General features: G+C 35.7%; 2 protein-coding genes across 2 annotated transcripts in view; both read left to right on the top strand.

Moving 5' to 3' along the window:
* The window catches only part of LOC107715154 (myotubularin-related protein 3-like), a 28,729-nt gene extending 20,878 nt beyond the window's left edge, over positions 1–7,851 (top strand). The window contains exons 14-18 of the mRNA XM_016521220.1: positions 1,746–1,941; positions 3,715–3,900; positions 4,010–4,180; positions 5,754–5,899; positions 7,722–7,851. Of these exons, the coding sequence (XP_016376706.1) occupies positions 1,746–1,941; positions 3,715–3,900; positions 4,010–4,180; positions 5,754–5,899; positions 7,722–7,851 (829 nt within the window). The remainder of the gene's footprint in view (positions 1–1,745; positions 1,942–3,714; positions 3,901–4,009; positions 4,181–5,753; positions 5,900–7,721) is intronic.
* Positions 7,852–7,856: 5 nt separating this feature from the next.
* LOC107715150 (myotubularin-related protein 3-like) lies at positions 7,857–14,145 on the top strand (the record flags this gene model as incomplete). Its single annotated transcript, XM_016521210.1, has 5 exons — positions 7,857–8,360; positions 8,459–8,569; positions 9,398–9,486; positions 11,172–11,198; positions 13,460–14,145. Coding segments are annotated over 5 exons (903 nt in total), but the record flags the coding sequence as incomplete, so codon positions are not given.
* Positions 14,146–16,137: the final 1,992 nt, after the last annotated feature.

The following is a 16,137-nucleotide window of genomic DNA, read 5'->3' as shown; positions in this document are numbered from 1 at the left end:
TTTTCTACTTCAGTATTTAATGTTCAATTTAATGTTAATTGTTGTTTCTCTGTAATTTATTAGTGAAATTTACTAGCAATTTCTTTTGCTTTGAATCAAATGTTAAGCGGATTGATTTGGATCAAATATTGACTTCAAAGCTGTGACCCAGATGGAAAGTGGAGTGCTACTGTTGAATTCTTTACCTGTTGATCAAAAACTTAATTTTAATGACTATCAGTTCCTGCTCTACATGAGTGATTGAAGTGCATTATCTGTGATTATGTCAAAGTCTCGCAAACACTCTGGTGCTTTAGTTCCTTTCATGAGCTCTGCTTTTTTATTTTTCCGTCTATTGTTCTTTCCCTGGCATCTGCCTATGATTTCCAGCACTGGCTCGTATTTGCTTCCTTTTCCATCCACGCTGTTTCCACTCATCTATTTGTTGTAAAGTCAACAGCAAGTCTTCCAAGTGACTCTCTCTCTGTTTCTTTCACTCTCATTCTCTCTTGAGTCACCATGATAAACTCTGGCCAAGAGCTGCGTTTCTAAGCAACAGAATTCTCTCCTTTGATTATTCTGATTGTAAATGTCTCGCTGCATGAGGTAGTCATATTCATACAACGGCGATTTTCCTTTTAAACACTATTCTGATTCATGTTCCTCTCAGGAACTATAATTTGAATGTCTCCTCCGGTTACCTGCACTCTGTGTTTCCTTGGCTAATGTCAGTTTGCTTTGGCTGTATTTGACCATGTTGGAAAACTTTTAAAATGAGTATTAACCACACTTGTCAAAACCGCATTCTTTAGTCCTTCTCACAGTTTTCCATTAAGATGTAAAATCAGTTTTCCTGATGTGCATAATGCTGTTTTTGTTTCACCTGTATTAAATATAATTGAAAACAGGTTAGTATGTGATTTTTTTTTTCAGTATGCAGACATATTGTAATATAAACAAATCAAAGATCCTCCCCAGTTTGCATAGAATATTTATTGAAACGAATCTGAAAAATGACTCATGCATTAGACATCACAACCATGAGCTCATGTGATTTCACATATTTCAATGATTTTTTTTTTTTCATTCAAAAGTTTCGAGTTATATTTTAATGTTTTTGAAAGAATACTCTTCTGCTCACCAAGGCTGCATTTATTTAATAAAAATACAGTAAAAGCTGTAATATTGTGAAATATTATAATTCAAAATAACTGCTTTCTATTTAAATATATGTTAAGATGTAATTTATTCCTGTGAGTCAAAGCTGAATTTTCAGCATCATTACTCCGGTCTTCAGTGTCACATGATCTTCAGAAATCATTCTAATATGCTGATTTGCTGCTCAAATTTCATATTATTATAAATGTTCAAAAAAAACAGTTGTGCTGCTTCATATTTTTGTGGAAACTGTTATTTATTATTTTTTTTCAGGATTCTTCGATTAATAAAAAAGTTCAAAAGAACAGCATTTATTTGAAATATAAATATTTTGTAACATTATAAATGTCTTTACTGATGCTTTTGATCAATTTATTGCATCATTGCTGAATAAAAGCCTGAATTTCTTAAAAAAAATTTTTTAAAAACTGGTAGTGTATAATTCATTACTAATAATAGTATAGTATTCAGCAACTAACTATATGCGAAGTTTGTCGACCATATTGCATAATGTGTCAAATTACAAGTCTTAAAGTTACAGTTTGCTGCAAGAAACCTTTTGAACATGCTTCAGATGTGTGTAATGGTGAGTTTTGTTCTGTCTTTAGCTGGCTGTCTGCTCTGGAGAGCACAAAGTGGCTGCAGCATCTGTCCCTCCTGCTCAAGGCGTCTCTCCTCGTTGTGAACGCCGTGAACCGTGACCACAGGCCCGTACTGGTGCACTGCTCAGACGGCTGGGATCGCACCCCTCAGATAGTGGCGCTGGCCAAAGTCCTGCTGGACCCGTACTACCGCACCATTGAGGTGAGCGCCAACATAATGAACAAAAAATGGGGAAGACAATTAAAATTCCCCCTGAATTATTGCGAGAGGAATTCATAAGCTATATCACATGTTGGAAAAATCCACAAGGACTTATTTTAAATCCTGTGGTTTGAAATGCTCACAAGGACATGTTTACATAGACAACGGCTTAGAGAAAATGTTAAAATATTAGTAATGCTGCCCGACCTTGGAGCACAACACACTTTGATTGACATCGACTGAACAACAGAGAGTCGTTTTTCTGCTATAGCACACCTTCCCTTTTCATACACTCAGATAAAAAGGTATAAAAGCTGTCACTGCAGGGCTACCCTTTCAAAAGGTACTAATATACTCCCTTTAAGGGTAAATAAGGTGACAACAAAATACGTCATGTACCGTGAAACCGGTATAATTTTGAAAAATACCGTGATATAAATTTTTGGTCATACCGCCCAGCACTAGTGACAACTTTTGTACCTTTTTTCTGAGAGTGTAGTGTATTATTTGGGTGACTTTTCATAGTCTAATATTTACTAGCAGCAGCTGGATCCAAGCAACAATGTAGAGACTGGTGTTTACTAGTGGACTCAGTGTGGGGTGAGATTACAGCTTTCACACCATCCGAATGGGCCAAACTCTGACATCAAAACACCAAAATTATAGTTATTAAAATATTTTCTCAACCTCTAATATCATCCAACCAATTCCCTTCATTGTTTGCACTCCAGACTTTTTCTTTTTTTGTTAACAGGGAAGATCCTCCTTTATGCTCCTTATGCCAGCGTGGAATATATTTGAGGGATATTTTAATGGATTATGATGGTTTCAGCTCCTCTAAGACTCTTTTTACATTCTTTTTACATTCATATGAATGAATTTTTATGAAGTAAGGACAGATTTAGTTTTAGATTTTTTTTTTTCTTTTTCAAAGATAAACTTAGAATTGTTTTTCATAAATTTTTCTTTTCAGATTTTGCCTCATTTTAACCTGTTTCTCGCTATCAATAGCAGTGGTAGCATTAAATTGCAAACAAACAAACAAACCTTTATTCATATAGAATATTGAATTTGGAATCTTTCCAGATCTTGTTGTTTTCACAAGACAGGACATTTTGCAAGTGGGTAGCGTAGTCGATTTCAGTTGAATGTTTTAACAGGGTTATTATCGTTAACTAAAATTAAAGCTATTAAAAATTGTGTTAAATTAAATAAAAGAAATGCATAGAAATAATCAAATGAAATAACAGAAATGTTGCCTTGACAACTAATTGAAATAATTTTAAGCACTAAAAATTATTAAATGAAAAAAAAACTGAAACTGAAATAGATGTAATTAAACCTAAATGGTAATATTTACTTTTTAACAAAATTAACCTAAAATTAAAATGAGAATATTAAAATATAAGGTAATTCAAAATGTTAATAACTCTTATTGAGTATAAATAATACTAAAATAACAGCTTTTTTTTACTGAGCATGATGTCTAGAGACTTTTTTACAACTAATAGCAAGCTGTCTGTATGGAAAAAGTAAATGGAAAACTGGACAGAAAAGCCCCAGATGATGTCCGTCATGAAGATAGTTTTGGAGCTTGAACTCAGAAGATTCATGAGCTGTCTCAAGTGCTAGAAGAGGCATTACTGTATTTTAGACATTCATATCTAATTGTCTGATGTTGAATACATGTTGTGTTCTGGAGTTATTTTATGATTTGTGTTGACATCAAACTGTTGACATCATATAAACAGAAAATCTTCTTTCTGCTCACAGGGTTTTCAGGTGCTGGTTGAGACCGAGTGGTTGGACTTCGGTCATAAGTTCGCAGACCGTTGTGGTCACGGAGAGAATGCGGAGGACTTGAACGAGAGATGTCCTGTCTTCCTGCAGTGGTTAGACTGTGTGCACCAGCTCCAGAGACAATTCCCATGTTCCTTCGAGTTCAACGAAGCCTTTCTGGTGGGGTGAAAGTTGGCATAAGCCTGTGTCATTTTTAATATTAAACATGCTTTTGTACTTTAAGTCGTTGTTGAACTAGCTCTGAGTTCTTTTGGTTTTGTGTGTTCAGGTGAAGCTAGTGCAGCACACGTACTCGTGTCTGTTCGGGACGTTCCTGTGTAACAGCAGGAAGGAGAGAGAGGACCGACACATCCAGGAAAGAACCTGTTCCGTTTGGTCTCTCCTCAGAGCTGCCAATCGCTCCTTCAAAAACATGCTGTACTCCTCTCATTCAGAGACCGTACGTCATTACTCTCTTATAATCATTTCCTCATAAGAGGTTATATGAGGTTACAACCGATAGGAGGTTTTCAGTAGCTGATGTCCAAAGAGCAGATATAATAGATTTTGATGACTATTATATATATAAAAAATTGCAGTGTGAGAGTGACTTTTCATTCCATGTAGTTGCTCAGTTAATATGATCTTTTCAAAACTGCGTGTGCATCATTACTCCAGTCTTCAGTCTGACGTGATCCTTCAGAAATCATGCTAATATGCTGAATTTTAATGCACCTTTGTTACATAAGTGTTCATTTCTGTTTAAAAAACAAAATCGTACTGATCCCAGACTTTTGAACGGTAGTGTATTATATCATTTGAAAAGATAAACATTTATTTTATATACGATGAAGATATATATATACAATATATTGTTAATATATTGTTAATAATCTATCAATCAAAACAAGTACCATTATTTGGCATGAACCATTTTTCATTGCTACTCATGTCTGTACAGCACTGATTCTATTCATAGCAATGTATTTTTCCCTTTCCTGACAGACTTCGACTGCCTTTGCCTCATAATTCATACCTCTGTTTTGTAGTAGTTTCGTTTGACCTTTGTGTAGTGAGTAAACATGAAGAGAGGCGTTTACTGGCTTCACATTTCGTGCTTGCATTCCTCTCTAATACTCAAGAGACCCGGAGCTGCCGTGTCCTTTCATTTCCTGTCTCTTAAAGCTAGATCACACCGCCCCAACAAAAATGCTTGTTGGATTTTAATTTGGATCAATGTGTTAGCCCTGTTGGGGGGCAGTGTTATTTTATGACACTGTTATTTTTTTGTTATTTTATATGAGTGTTATCGCTTCTGTCATGAAAACAAATTCCTTGTATGTGTAAACATACCTGGCAATATGATCATTAATATACTATTATAGTATGTATTAATATTTTTAATTTAGTTTTTATTTTTACATTTTCCATTTTAATTTTAGTTTTAGTGTTTTTGTTGTTTTTATTTATTTATTTATTTTCCCTTTTTTATTTTATTTCAGCTCTGCTTATGGTAATTTAGTACTTCAACTTAAACTAAATGAAAATTAAATAAAATAAGTTTTGTTTTTTGTTTAAAAAAAAAAAATTTTGTTTTATTAAGCTCATTTTTATTAATTTTAATAGCATTTATTTTATTTTAAATAATTTAAATGTTATTGTTAACTAAAACCACACTGTTGGTGGGTCAAATTGAAGTTTTTGCAACGTTTTTATTTTTTTGCCTCAAACTTTCAGTTTCAGTTATATATTGATTAACGGGTTGATAAAATCTTAAAAACTTTTTGTGCCCTTTTCTCTTATTTCTGCTTTAATTTGATCAACTGAACTAAATGCATCATGTGAATTTTCTGAAACCTCTCAGAAACATGTCTGGGTCCTTTTTCATTCCTAAATCCAAAATCCAAGGAAAGAAATAAGTCTTTATGCAGCATCGTTCTTTCTTTCTTTTGGTGTCAAATATGACCTGAGCATTTTTATTTTTACGCAATTTCAATCATCTATTTATATTCGGTCTCTGCTGTTCCTACTAGGTGCTTCATCCTGTGTGTCATGTACGCAATCTCTTGTTATGGACAGCAGTTTACCTACCCAGCTCTTCACCCACAACCCCTTCTGATGACTCCTGTGCCCCCTACCCTGCACCTGGTGCCAACCCTGAGGACCAGCCCCTCGGCAGGTAATTACTTTATTTGTTTGTGTGTTTCGATCTAAAATACTTCACTTTAAGGACGGAATACACAATACAATTTTTGCCCCGATTTACACTGGATGAGTCCGAGCTAGTTGCCGTGAGTCAGAGCCCGTCTGCAGAGTTAAGCTGACATATTTCATAGAAAATCATGTAGTGTATGTTTACATGTTTACTCCATTTTTTTTAGCTTCAGACTATGATTCCATCCTAGGGCTGCCACTAACGACTATTTTTATTTCGATTAATCTATCGACTAATTTATCGATGAATCTAAACGATTAATTAATTGAATTTATTAGGAGAAAAAATGTAAATGTGCAGTATTTCTGAAAAAAAAAAAATTTTTAATAATTAATTGGAAATGCTTTTGATTATTAAAATTGAATGGAACCATTAAAATGGAATCCAGAAAATAATGCAAAACAGAATTTGTTAAAGATAAAACTGTAAAACTCAATTCATTAGACAGGCTTTTTGATGAATAAAATTTTATTTAACCATTAAAACGGAGTATATAAAAATGAAAATGGAAAAAATGAATTTGGAAATAAAACGGATTTCATAGTGCCCTATAATTATAATAAATTTTTTTGTGGTAATAAAAATAGATGTAAGTGAACAATAGCCTTTACAATTACTTAAAATACATATATAATAGCAATGAGGCAATAATAATTAGTTCAAATAAAGTATCAAAATCAAGAAATCATATGGTTTTATTGAACAAAACTGTTAAAACACATAATGTATTATAAACAATAGAGCTAATGTACATCACGCATTACAACAAAGGCCTGCAGGGGGCGCCAACGGCCTGACGATTGTTTTTACACATTGCTGTGCGATCTAATACTTGTTTAATATTGACCAAGCACCATTTCATTCAAATGTCCACTTAATCTTTAATATTGGCCATTTCTTTAGGACAGAAATGCTATAGCCACTGTAAATAAAAGAATATGTGGACATCAAAACGTGTAAACTCAGAGTGAGGGTTTGAGCTTTTATTTTGAAACCGCGATGTAGCCTATTCTCCTGTGTTTGCGTAGATTTATAAATGATTTACCTTACAAATCTGATGAAATGGCTCATGTTGCGTTCCCAGATGAACGTTATAATAAACCCAAACTCACAACAACATGCAGAGATGGAGTTTTAGACGCTCCACACATGTAAATGATAACAGTTCCTGTGGAACTGTGAACGGAGCCGCTGTGTGACGCATGTACTTAACCTACACGCATGTGAATAATTAAAGCGCATATACTGTATTAGAACTGCATTGCATATAATTATTTAATTAAAATCGTAGCGTTTGTGAATTCACAATTATGCTTAATTATGTTTTAATTATAATTAAATAATGTTGTAATTATATTAATAATGTGTTTTATACTTTCTCGTCTGTGAAATGCGCCACTTCCGGTATTTTGCCGGTTAGTCGACGCGAGCAAAATGAAGTCGAGGATTTTAAAAAATTGAATAAAATCGACGAATCGCGACAGCCCTATTCCATCCAGTCAGAGATCAAACATGTTTGATACTTTGAGCCAATTTTAGAACACGTTTTGTTTACATTTGTCATGCGTCTCCTAGCAACAAGTCACATGTTTCTGTGTGAGTTTGTTGTTTGGAATATCTTGAAAATCTGGTAGTGTATAATCTGTTCAGATTTAAAAAGTTGTGTAGTGTATTCCAGCTTTTACAGAAGTAAAATGGAATGTAAATTGAGTTTCATGTTGACTTTATTTCTAAAGACTAAAAGGCTTCAAAAACGTAAAGTTGTGAGCTTGTTTCCATCCCACAGGCGTCCTAAAACCCGCTCGTTCGATAACCTGCCCAGTGCTTGTGAAGTCGGAAACCCGCTGACCTCCAATCGACGTTCCAGCGACCCCAGTTTGAATGAGAAATGGCAGGACCATCGCAGGTTTCTGTAGCTCAACATCGGGTCCGCACCTCAACTGACCCCAGGACTTTAAGCAACACCCCCAAACGGCCGTCTCTCAGTGCCTTTCCTCCCTCCACTGACCTCCTCCACCCCGTGTGCAACGGAGACTCCCCCGACCTCGAGCTCTCCACGCCGCAATGGGCGGCGCGTACAAACGGGGAGCGGGCCACGCTCAGCCGACAGGTGTCGCTCGCCAGCTGCGGCTCGCTGACCCTCCACGCACGGGGCACCTGCTCCCACCATCGCTGCCTGCACTTGGGGTTTCTGGGCCGGCCGAGCTTCAGCCCCCCAGAACCCCCTTCGGCCCGGAGCCATCTGGACGATGACGGGTTGACCCTGCACACGGATGCCATTCAGCAGCGGCTGCGGCAGATTGAGGCCGGTCACCAGCTGGAGGTGGAAGCGCTGAAGAGGCAGGTACAGGAGCTCTGGAGCCGTCTGGAGAGCCACCAGGCTTCTGGGATGCTGCGACTCAATGGAGACATGGGTGATGAAGTGGTGAGCAGTGCACACTCGGTGTTGTTTTTGCTCATATGGCTTGGGTTGGTGTTTAAGACATGTTTGATTTATCTTAAGAGACTTTTTCTTTCTGTCAGACCTCATTCGCAGACTCCGACTTCAACCTGGAGCCCAACTGTCTGTCCCGCTGCAGCACTGAACTCTTCTCTGAGGCCAGCTGGGAGCAGGTGGACAAGCAGGACACTGAGGTACACGCTATTATTATGATAAAAACGTTTTCTGATATATGGAGACAGAATACAAGGTACACTATAACTCACAAGTTTGGGGTCAGTACAATTTTTACAAATATTTTAATAAGAAGTCTCTTCTGCTTACCAAGGCTGCATTTTCTTGATCAAAAATACAGTAAAATCTGTAATATTGTGAAATATTTTTTTTTAATTTCAAATAACTTTTCTGTTTACTTTTTCTATTTCTCTGTTTTCTGTTTGAATATATTGTAAAATGTAATTTATTGCTGTGATCAAAGCTGAATATGCTGATTTCCTGCATAAGAAACATTTCTGATTGTTATCAATGTTGAAAACAGTTGTGCTGCTTCATATTTTGTTGGAAACTGATACGTTTTTTTAACGGATTATTTGATGAGTAGAAAGTTCAAAAGAACAGTTATTTATTCAAAATAGAAATCTTTTGTAACATTATAACTGTCTTTACTATCACTTTTGATCAGTTTCATGCATCCTTCCTGAAAAAAAGTATACATTTCTTTAAAATAAATCAACAATAGTTTATATGACTATGTTTGAGAATATAGCATGTAAAAATAATATTTCTTCTGATCTGAAAGAAAACATGACATTAAATTTGACCATATTTACTTAATATTTATTAATATTTACTTAAAACATTTTTGCACTTATTGTGAGTGATTCCTCAGCGCATGTTAATTTAAAGAAATGTAATAAAGTCATCATTACTTTTAAGTTGAATGCATTATGAATGCCATTTTATGTTGTGTTTAAGGTCATTATGAGGTCTTTTATTGGTCTTTCATTTATTTATTGTTGCAGGTGACCCGGTGGTACCCGGACCATCTGGCCGCTCAGTGCTATGGCTGTGAGAGAGGATTCTGGCTGGCCACTAGAAAGCACCACTGCAGGTAAAGCAACATCACAGACTAGCACACAAAAACACACCTCTACAGTCTTCTCTCTCTTTTTTCTATCTCCCAACATGTACCTCTTTTAGGGTCAGATGCATTAGTGTTGACTTATTTTCTTGACGTCTCTGGAAAACCTCCCGTTTTTCCTCTCTAAAATTCCTCTGCCTCCGGTCAGTCAGTAAACAGAACAATTTGGCGAAATGTTTCATGATTGACTCCTAACTCATTACAGCAGCATTTGTAAACAGAGCAGATTAAACAAACTACTACCCAACTGTGAGGACTAGTGCAGACTGGCCAGTGAGTAAATTGCTGAACGCTCTCGAGTCAACATGCAGGACGCACGGCATTGATGTGGGAACAGCAGAACTGAGCTTCATAAGATGAAACTTGTTTTTCTGTTAAAGTTGTACATAGTTTCATTTTTTATCAACAGAAAGCTAGTGAGCTGCCTACAGTCTACATAGACGGCATCCTGACTGAAATAGAAGCTCACAAGTGACTGATTTGGAGCGCTTCACCTAGGCAGCAACTTCCTGCAACATGCACACCACACAAATAGTGAAGTAGTCTGACATTAGCATGTTGCAATACTGATGACATGATAAACTTAATAAACATAGAAATACATAATGCACACAAATAATGCATTAAAACTCAACTACTATAGATGGACCTATCTGTATGCGTTATTTTCTGTAGAGTAGGGATGTAACTATAATCGATACAAATATGCTATACTATTCAAATCGGTTGATATGTTAAACGAGTCACAATACAATTACGGGTAGGAGTTCATATGAATGTATCTCTGAGGGGAGATGACTGTCTTCAGAAAAGTTTAGATGGTATTTTCTTTTCATCTTGCCTTGCAGCGCTGCTTTGTTTACAGCGGTAACCAACGAAACGCTGTATCGCTGCTGTTCCATAAGCGCCACCTGCTGTCAGAGAGAGAATTTGCGTTTTCATTCAGCCCATCTGCTGTTTTTGTTTAGTGCAGATGTTTTATGTAGTATAGTTTCACAAAATTAAAGTCAGACCGTTCTGTTTTTGCTTCAAATTTTGAAATTATACAGTCTAATTTAGATTAAAAACTGCTCATGCTGCATGTATACAGCATCTCTGTTTAGATTTTGATTAAAATGCAGTGGTTGCCTAATTTTAAATGGAAAGAGCACAGACAAAGCCTTAGTTTGTTTATATGAAGAGATTTATTTTATTTGTGATGTTTATTTATTTGATTTGGGGTTTGTTTTAAAATGTTAATTTAGTTTTGCTATTTGACATATTTCAGTTTCACAAAGAAATATGCAGCATTTTGTCCAAGCAATAATAAAACTACACTTTTTCATTTAGAATTTGCCTTAAATCTCATTTTGTTAAAGAAAATCGAATCGTGAAATCAGTATTGTGAATCGTATCGCATCGTGAGTTGAGTGAATCGTTACATCCCTACAGTAGAGAATATGAAATATTACTTGTAGTCTTTTTTTTTATTTCTCTGAACTCTATCTGCCATTTTGGCCACCATGCATTCTGGGATTGTTTGTTGACTGAAAGCGTCCTTAGAATTTAGCCTAAAACAATTTGGCCAATGATGCCTTCAAATGCTGTCTAGTTAGAAATCTGACTAGGTTATAAACTACTAGGAGTTAAAGTTGATTTTTCCTCTTGTGCCACAGAGGCAAGGAGCGTATGGAAGAGGTTTGGTGAGAATTGCCCTCTCTCTGTCATTCTCAGGCCCTTGTACGTCCTGTTAACCCTGCATCGCTTCAGAGTGACCTAACCCTCCTCTCTTCTCCGTCTCTTCACGGGCTTTCTCTGTTATCATTTGAGGGAGAAATCAGCATATTAGAATGATTTCTGAAGATCATGTGACACTGAAGACTGGAGTAATGATGCTGAAAATTCAGCTTTGATCACAGCAATAAATTATTTTTTTTATATATATTAAAATATAAAACAGTTATATTAAATTGTAATAATTTTTCATAAATTTACTGTTTTTTTTATCAAATAAATGCAGCCTTGGAGAGCATAAAAGACTAATTTTAAAAACATTTGTAAAAAATCTTACCGCCTGTTAACCCTGCATCGCTTCAGAGTGACCTAACCCTCCTCTCTTCTCCGTCTCTTCACGGGCTTTCTCTGTTATCATTTGAGGGAGAAATCAGCATATTAGAATGATTTCTGAAGATCATGTGACACTGAAGACTGGAGTAATGATGCTGAAAATTCAGCTTTGATCACAGCAATAAATTATTTTTTTTTATATATTAAAATATAAAACAGTTATATTAAATTGTAATAATTTTTCATAAATTTACTGTTTTTTTTTATCAAATAAATGCAGCCTTGGAGAGCATAAAAGACTAATTTTAAAAACATTTGTAAAAAAATCTTACCAACCACAAACTTGAGTAAATAATAAAAAGATATCAGGGAAAAATTAAATGCTGTAAAAGTGTAAAATTTGGACACTTGAAGTCCCTTTATAATGTTAGTCTGTGTTTCTTGGACCAAAACCAGTCATAATTCAGCTTTTCATAACCATTTTCCACACGCTCTGATCTTTTGGGCCTTTAAGAGTATTTTCCATATGTGAAAGACCTCTGTTATGAATGGTTAATCTCCTTGCATGTGAAACGAGTTCATACTGAGCAGGTTTGCTATGTAAATGAGGGTCATATGTTCATGTTCCTGACGTCAGTACCTTGGTTGCAGTATTTCTATGTGCTACATAAGAGCCAGAAAGCCCTGTTTTCAGCGATATGGCTGATGTGAAACGGAGATTATGGAGGTTCATCTGATTGATTTTCTGTGGAGGCTCTTTTCTCTCTGCATGTGTGTGTTGTGTATGATGGTAATATATGAAGAACTGCATGTTTGTGTGTGGGTTCTGTATAACACACAGCGTGTGGTGCTGTTGATGCACCTCTTCTCACTCGTTCGTGTGTTGTTAATTAGATGTTTTCTCGCAGTATATCTGCATGGGCTTTGTTTTGTCCAGACCTGAAGAAGCCCCTCCCACACTTAACACTTAACACTGTTATTTCCTGTTCAGGATATGGTGGAGAACTTGAGCTATTTTTAATATACATATTTTATACAATGTTTCTCGTGTTTTTTATTTTTATTTTTTTAATTGGGGCTGTGCCTATTAGAATAATAGTGATTAATCACTGTTATTTGAGTAACTTTTTTTAGATTTTAAATATGATGATTCTACGTAATAATAATAATAAGAAGAAGAACAATAAGAATAATTCTTTATTATTATTATTAAATTAAAATATAATAATAAATAACAATATAATAAATAATTATTATTACTATTATATTATTATTCCAAAATGTACTGCATTTAGTTTTAATGCATTCATATCCTCTTATTATTATTAAATCAATCTAATAATAATAATAATTAGTAATAGTAAAAATTGTACATGCATTGTAATACATTGCGTTTAATTATATTTAGATCCTCTTATTTGTTATTAAATAGATAAATATAATAACAATAATTATTATTATTATTCAAAATGTAGTGTATTCACTTTTAATGCATTCAAATCTTTTGGATTATTATTAAATGAAAAATAGTTTTTTTTTAATTTAGTGCTTTTAGATGCAAGTTTAAGATCGTCTTATTTTTTATTAAATGAAAAATACAATAATAATGTTTTTATTTCAAAATGTAGTGCATTCAGATTTAATGCATTCATATCTTATTTTTATTATTAAATCAGAATTAATATTAAATAAATAGTGCATTCAGTTCTAATGCATTCAGATCCTCTTAAGAAAGTTAAATATTATAAATGTTTTTTATATATTCTAAGCTGCCCTAGTTTAAATTCTAAGTTATTTATAAAGGCACTGATTGTATTCTTTCTCTTTTTTTTTCTTTCTAAACTCTTTCTCTGACTCCCTCCTCCTCTTCTGTCTCAATCTCTGCCGCCCCCTGCAGGAATTGTGGGAATGTGTTCTGTGGCAGCTGTTGCGATCAGAAGATCCCGGTGCCAAGCCAGCAGTTGTTTGAGCCCAGTCGCGTGTGTAAGTCGTGTTACAGCAACCTGCAGGCTCCCGCACCGCCTCTGAACATTGAGCTGGACGAACCCATCACCGCCAGCTCCAACTGATCCCAGACGCACCGCTGCTGAGGACACACGGCACCAGACCGAGGCTCCAGAGACTGTTTTGTGGGGGCAAAGTCGCTTCTTTCCCACCCGAAAGGGAATCTTGTATATATGGAACGATGTAGAGAGCAGAGGAGGCTTAGCACTTTCAGAAGAGACACGGTGCGATTGAGAGCTTGTCTGCATTTGCGATGAAACTTGTCCTGTACCTGCTGCATAGAGGGAAGGTTTTCTCCGACGGCCAGCGGATGGTGTGCAAAAGTAGGGTTTCTTCGCTCGTCATCTCACAAAGATAGATTATCGGTGATGATGTTCCTGAGAAAGGTGCTTCTGGGACGAGACTGCAAGATACCAGCTTTGTTTTTGGGTTCTCATCTCTTTCAACAATCTGCTTCACGGGCTTTTCGTTTTCTTTTTGAGGTGATTCTGGATGCCACAGCATTCAGCCTCTCGAATGCATCGAATTTCCCAAATCATTCCAGATTCTTAGTTTCTTTCTCAAATAGAAAGCATTCACTCTCTGGCTAATGTTGACTGTGTAGTGACGGGCCGCTAGATTCATCTCTTTCAACAATCTGCTTCACGGGCTTTTCGTTTTCTTTTTGAGGTGATTCTGGATGCCACAGCATTCAGCCTCTCGAATGCATCGAATTTCCCAAATCATTCCAGATTCTTAGTTTCTTTCTCAAATAGAAAGCATTCACCCTCTGGCTAATGTTGACTGTGTAGTGACGGGCCGCTAGAGGGCGCTCTTGTTTCTCTGATCTGCTGTGTGGACGTTGTCTGACGTTTTCACTAGTGCATTTTTTTTGTAACCTAAATGCGAGATAATATATTAGAATGATATAAGAATGAGACATATAGCATTTAAGATGAGAAATTGTATAGAATTCTTGAATAGTGGCTCACTAAATTAGTCACCAAATATAAGTTGTGTTGTTTTTCCCCAGTTGTAGCCATTTGGGGGTTTTCTTTTTAATGTATTTCTTATGTTTCTCCCAGCGACGCTGAACAGGTGAATTGAGATGTTTTATATGGAGAGAGATGTTGTGTGATATGCTGCAGTGGGGCCCCGGATGCCGGTTTTTTTTTTTTTGCTCCCAACACTTATTTATTATCAGGTTTATTTTGTCTGAATCGTATGTTTAATCCTGACAATTGCTACACCACAGGATAATCAGTGTTGATGGTTTTGAGCTGCGTTTGCACTGAGGATGAAGGCCCTTCCACACACACACACAACGCACAAATCACAGTCTCTTTTGTTTCGCTTCCAGTTTTATTTGCTTTTTGGAGATTCATTCCGACAATTCCCTCAATCAGGAGTTCACCTGATAATACATTTACTATTTACTCACACTTGTCTCTCAAAATGAGGATTTTGGAGACTCCTTATGCAGTTCTTTTCTGCAAGTTTTATGGTGTTGCTTTTGTCTTTTTTTGGAGCTTGACCGATGTGATGGCTTTGAAAAAGAGCACCATAAATCTTTAAAAATCGTGTGAATGGCAAGAGGGTGAGTAAATAATGATCATTTGAATTTTTCCCGGTGAACTATAACTTTGTCATCGGTCTCGCCAGTGACGTGAGGGTTCAGTGCCGTAATGATGGGCGTTAATTCCTAAAGCTGATCCTCTCTGCAGAGTGTTTTCAGTGTCGGCGGTGGGACAGCTTTTGCATTAACGCCAATCCATGAATGTGAATTTTTTTTTGTTTTCCAGAAAGAGTAAATTCCATGGGTTTATATTTTGCACATTGGTAATCATCAGAAATGCACTGTCGCAGATTTCTGTAAGAATAAAACAAAGTGGAATTCCAACAGAAGCGACTGCTGGACTCATTTCACCGATCTGCTCCGTAGTAGACGTGCAAATGCATGTCTTTAGTGTGAGCTATGGCAAGGATTCCTGAACTGTTTTGTCAGCCGAACCGCTTTGAGCTAAAGTATTTACTATTTTTAGAGAGATATTTTCAATAATTTAACATTTACATGTTCAAGGTTCTCTGTTGGTTAATGGTCACATGACATGCAGGTAAACAATTAAAATATTTTTTAAATAATTATATATGATGTTTAGTTTGTATTGCATTTTATATTCTTTTATTATGACATTTTTTAAATTGCTTTTTAGTTTAATTTTCATTTTCATTTTTATGATTTAATGAACTCTCTCACAAACTCCAGTTTGTGAAGCCCTGATTTATGAAACACTTTCAATAACATCGCATATTAAAGCTGGAAACATGATGGTTATCTGACTCTAGTATAATTAATCTGGCGCCATAGAAGTTGTTAATATAAAAACTTCCTCCAAACCTATAAAGGCTTTAACATGAACATTGTCAACACTGTTTAAAATAATCATCAGGCAGAGGATCTTCAGTGGTTTAGAGTTGAGTTGAATGAACAAGAATCACTAGTACTGTACATGAAAGTTCTTTCAGCATGATCAATAAATATTCTCAAATTCTTTAACATAAGCAAAGATATTTTTTTTAAAGGCGGGTCGG

This window comes from Sinocyclocheilus rhinocerous, unplaced genomic scaffold (assembly GCF_001515625.1).
Source record: "Sinocyclocheilus rhinocerous isolate Xijiao unplaced genomic scaffold, SAMN03320098_v1.1 scaffold5165, whole genome shotgun sequence".
NCBI classification, from domain to species: domain Eukaryota; kingdom Metazoa; phylum Chordata; class Actinopteri; order Cypriniformes; family Cyprinidae; genus Sinocyclocheilus; species Sinocyclocheilus rhinocerous.
The sequence above is the reverse complement of the archived record's forward strand: the minus strand, read 5'-3'. Positions and strand labels throughout refer to the sequence as shown.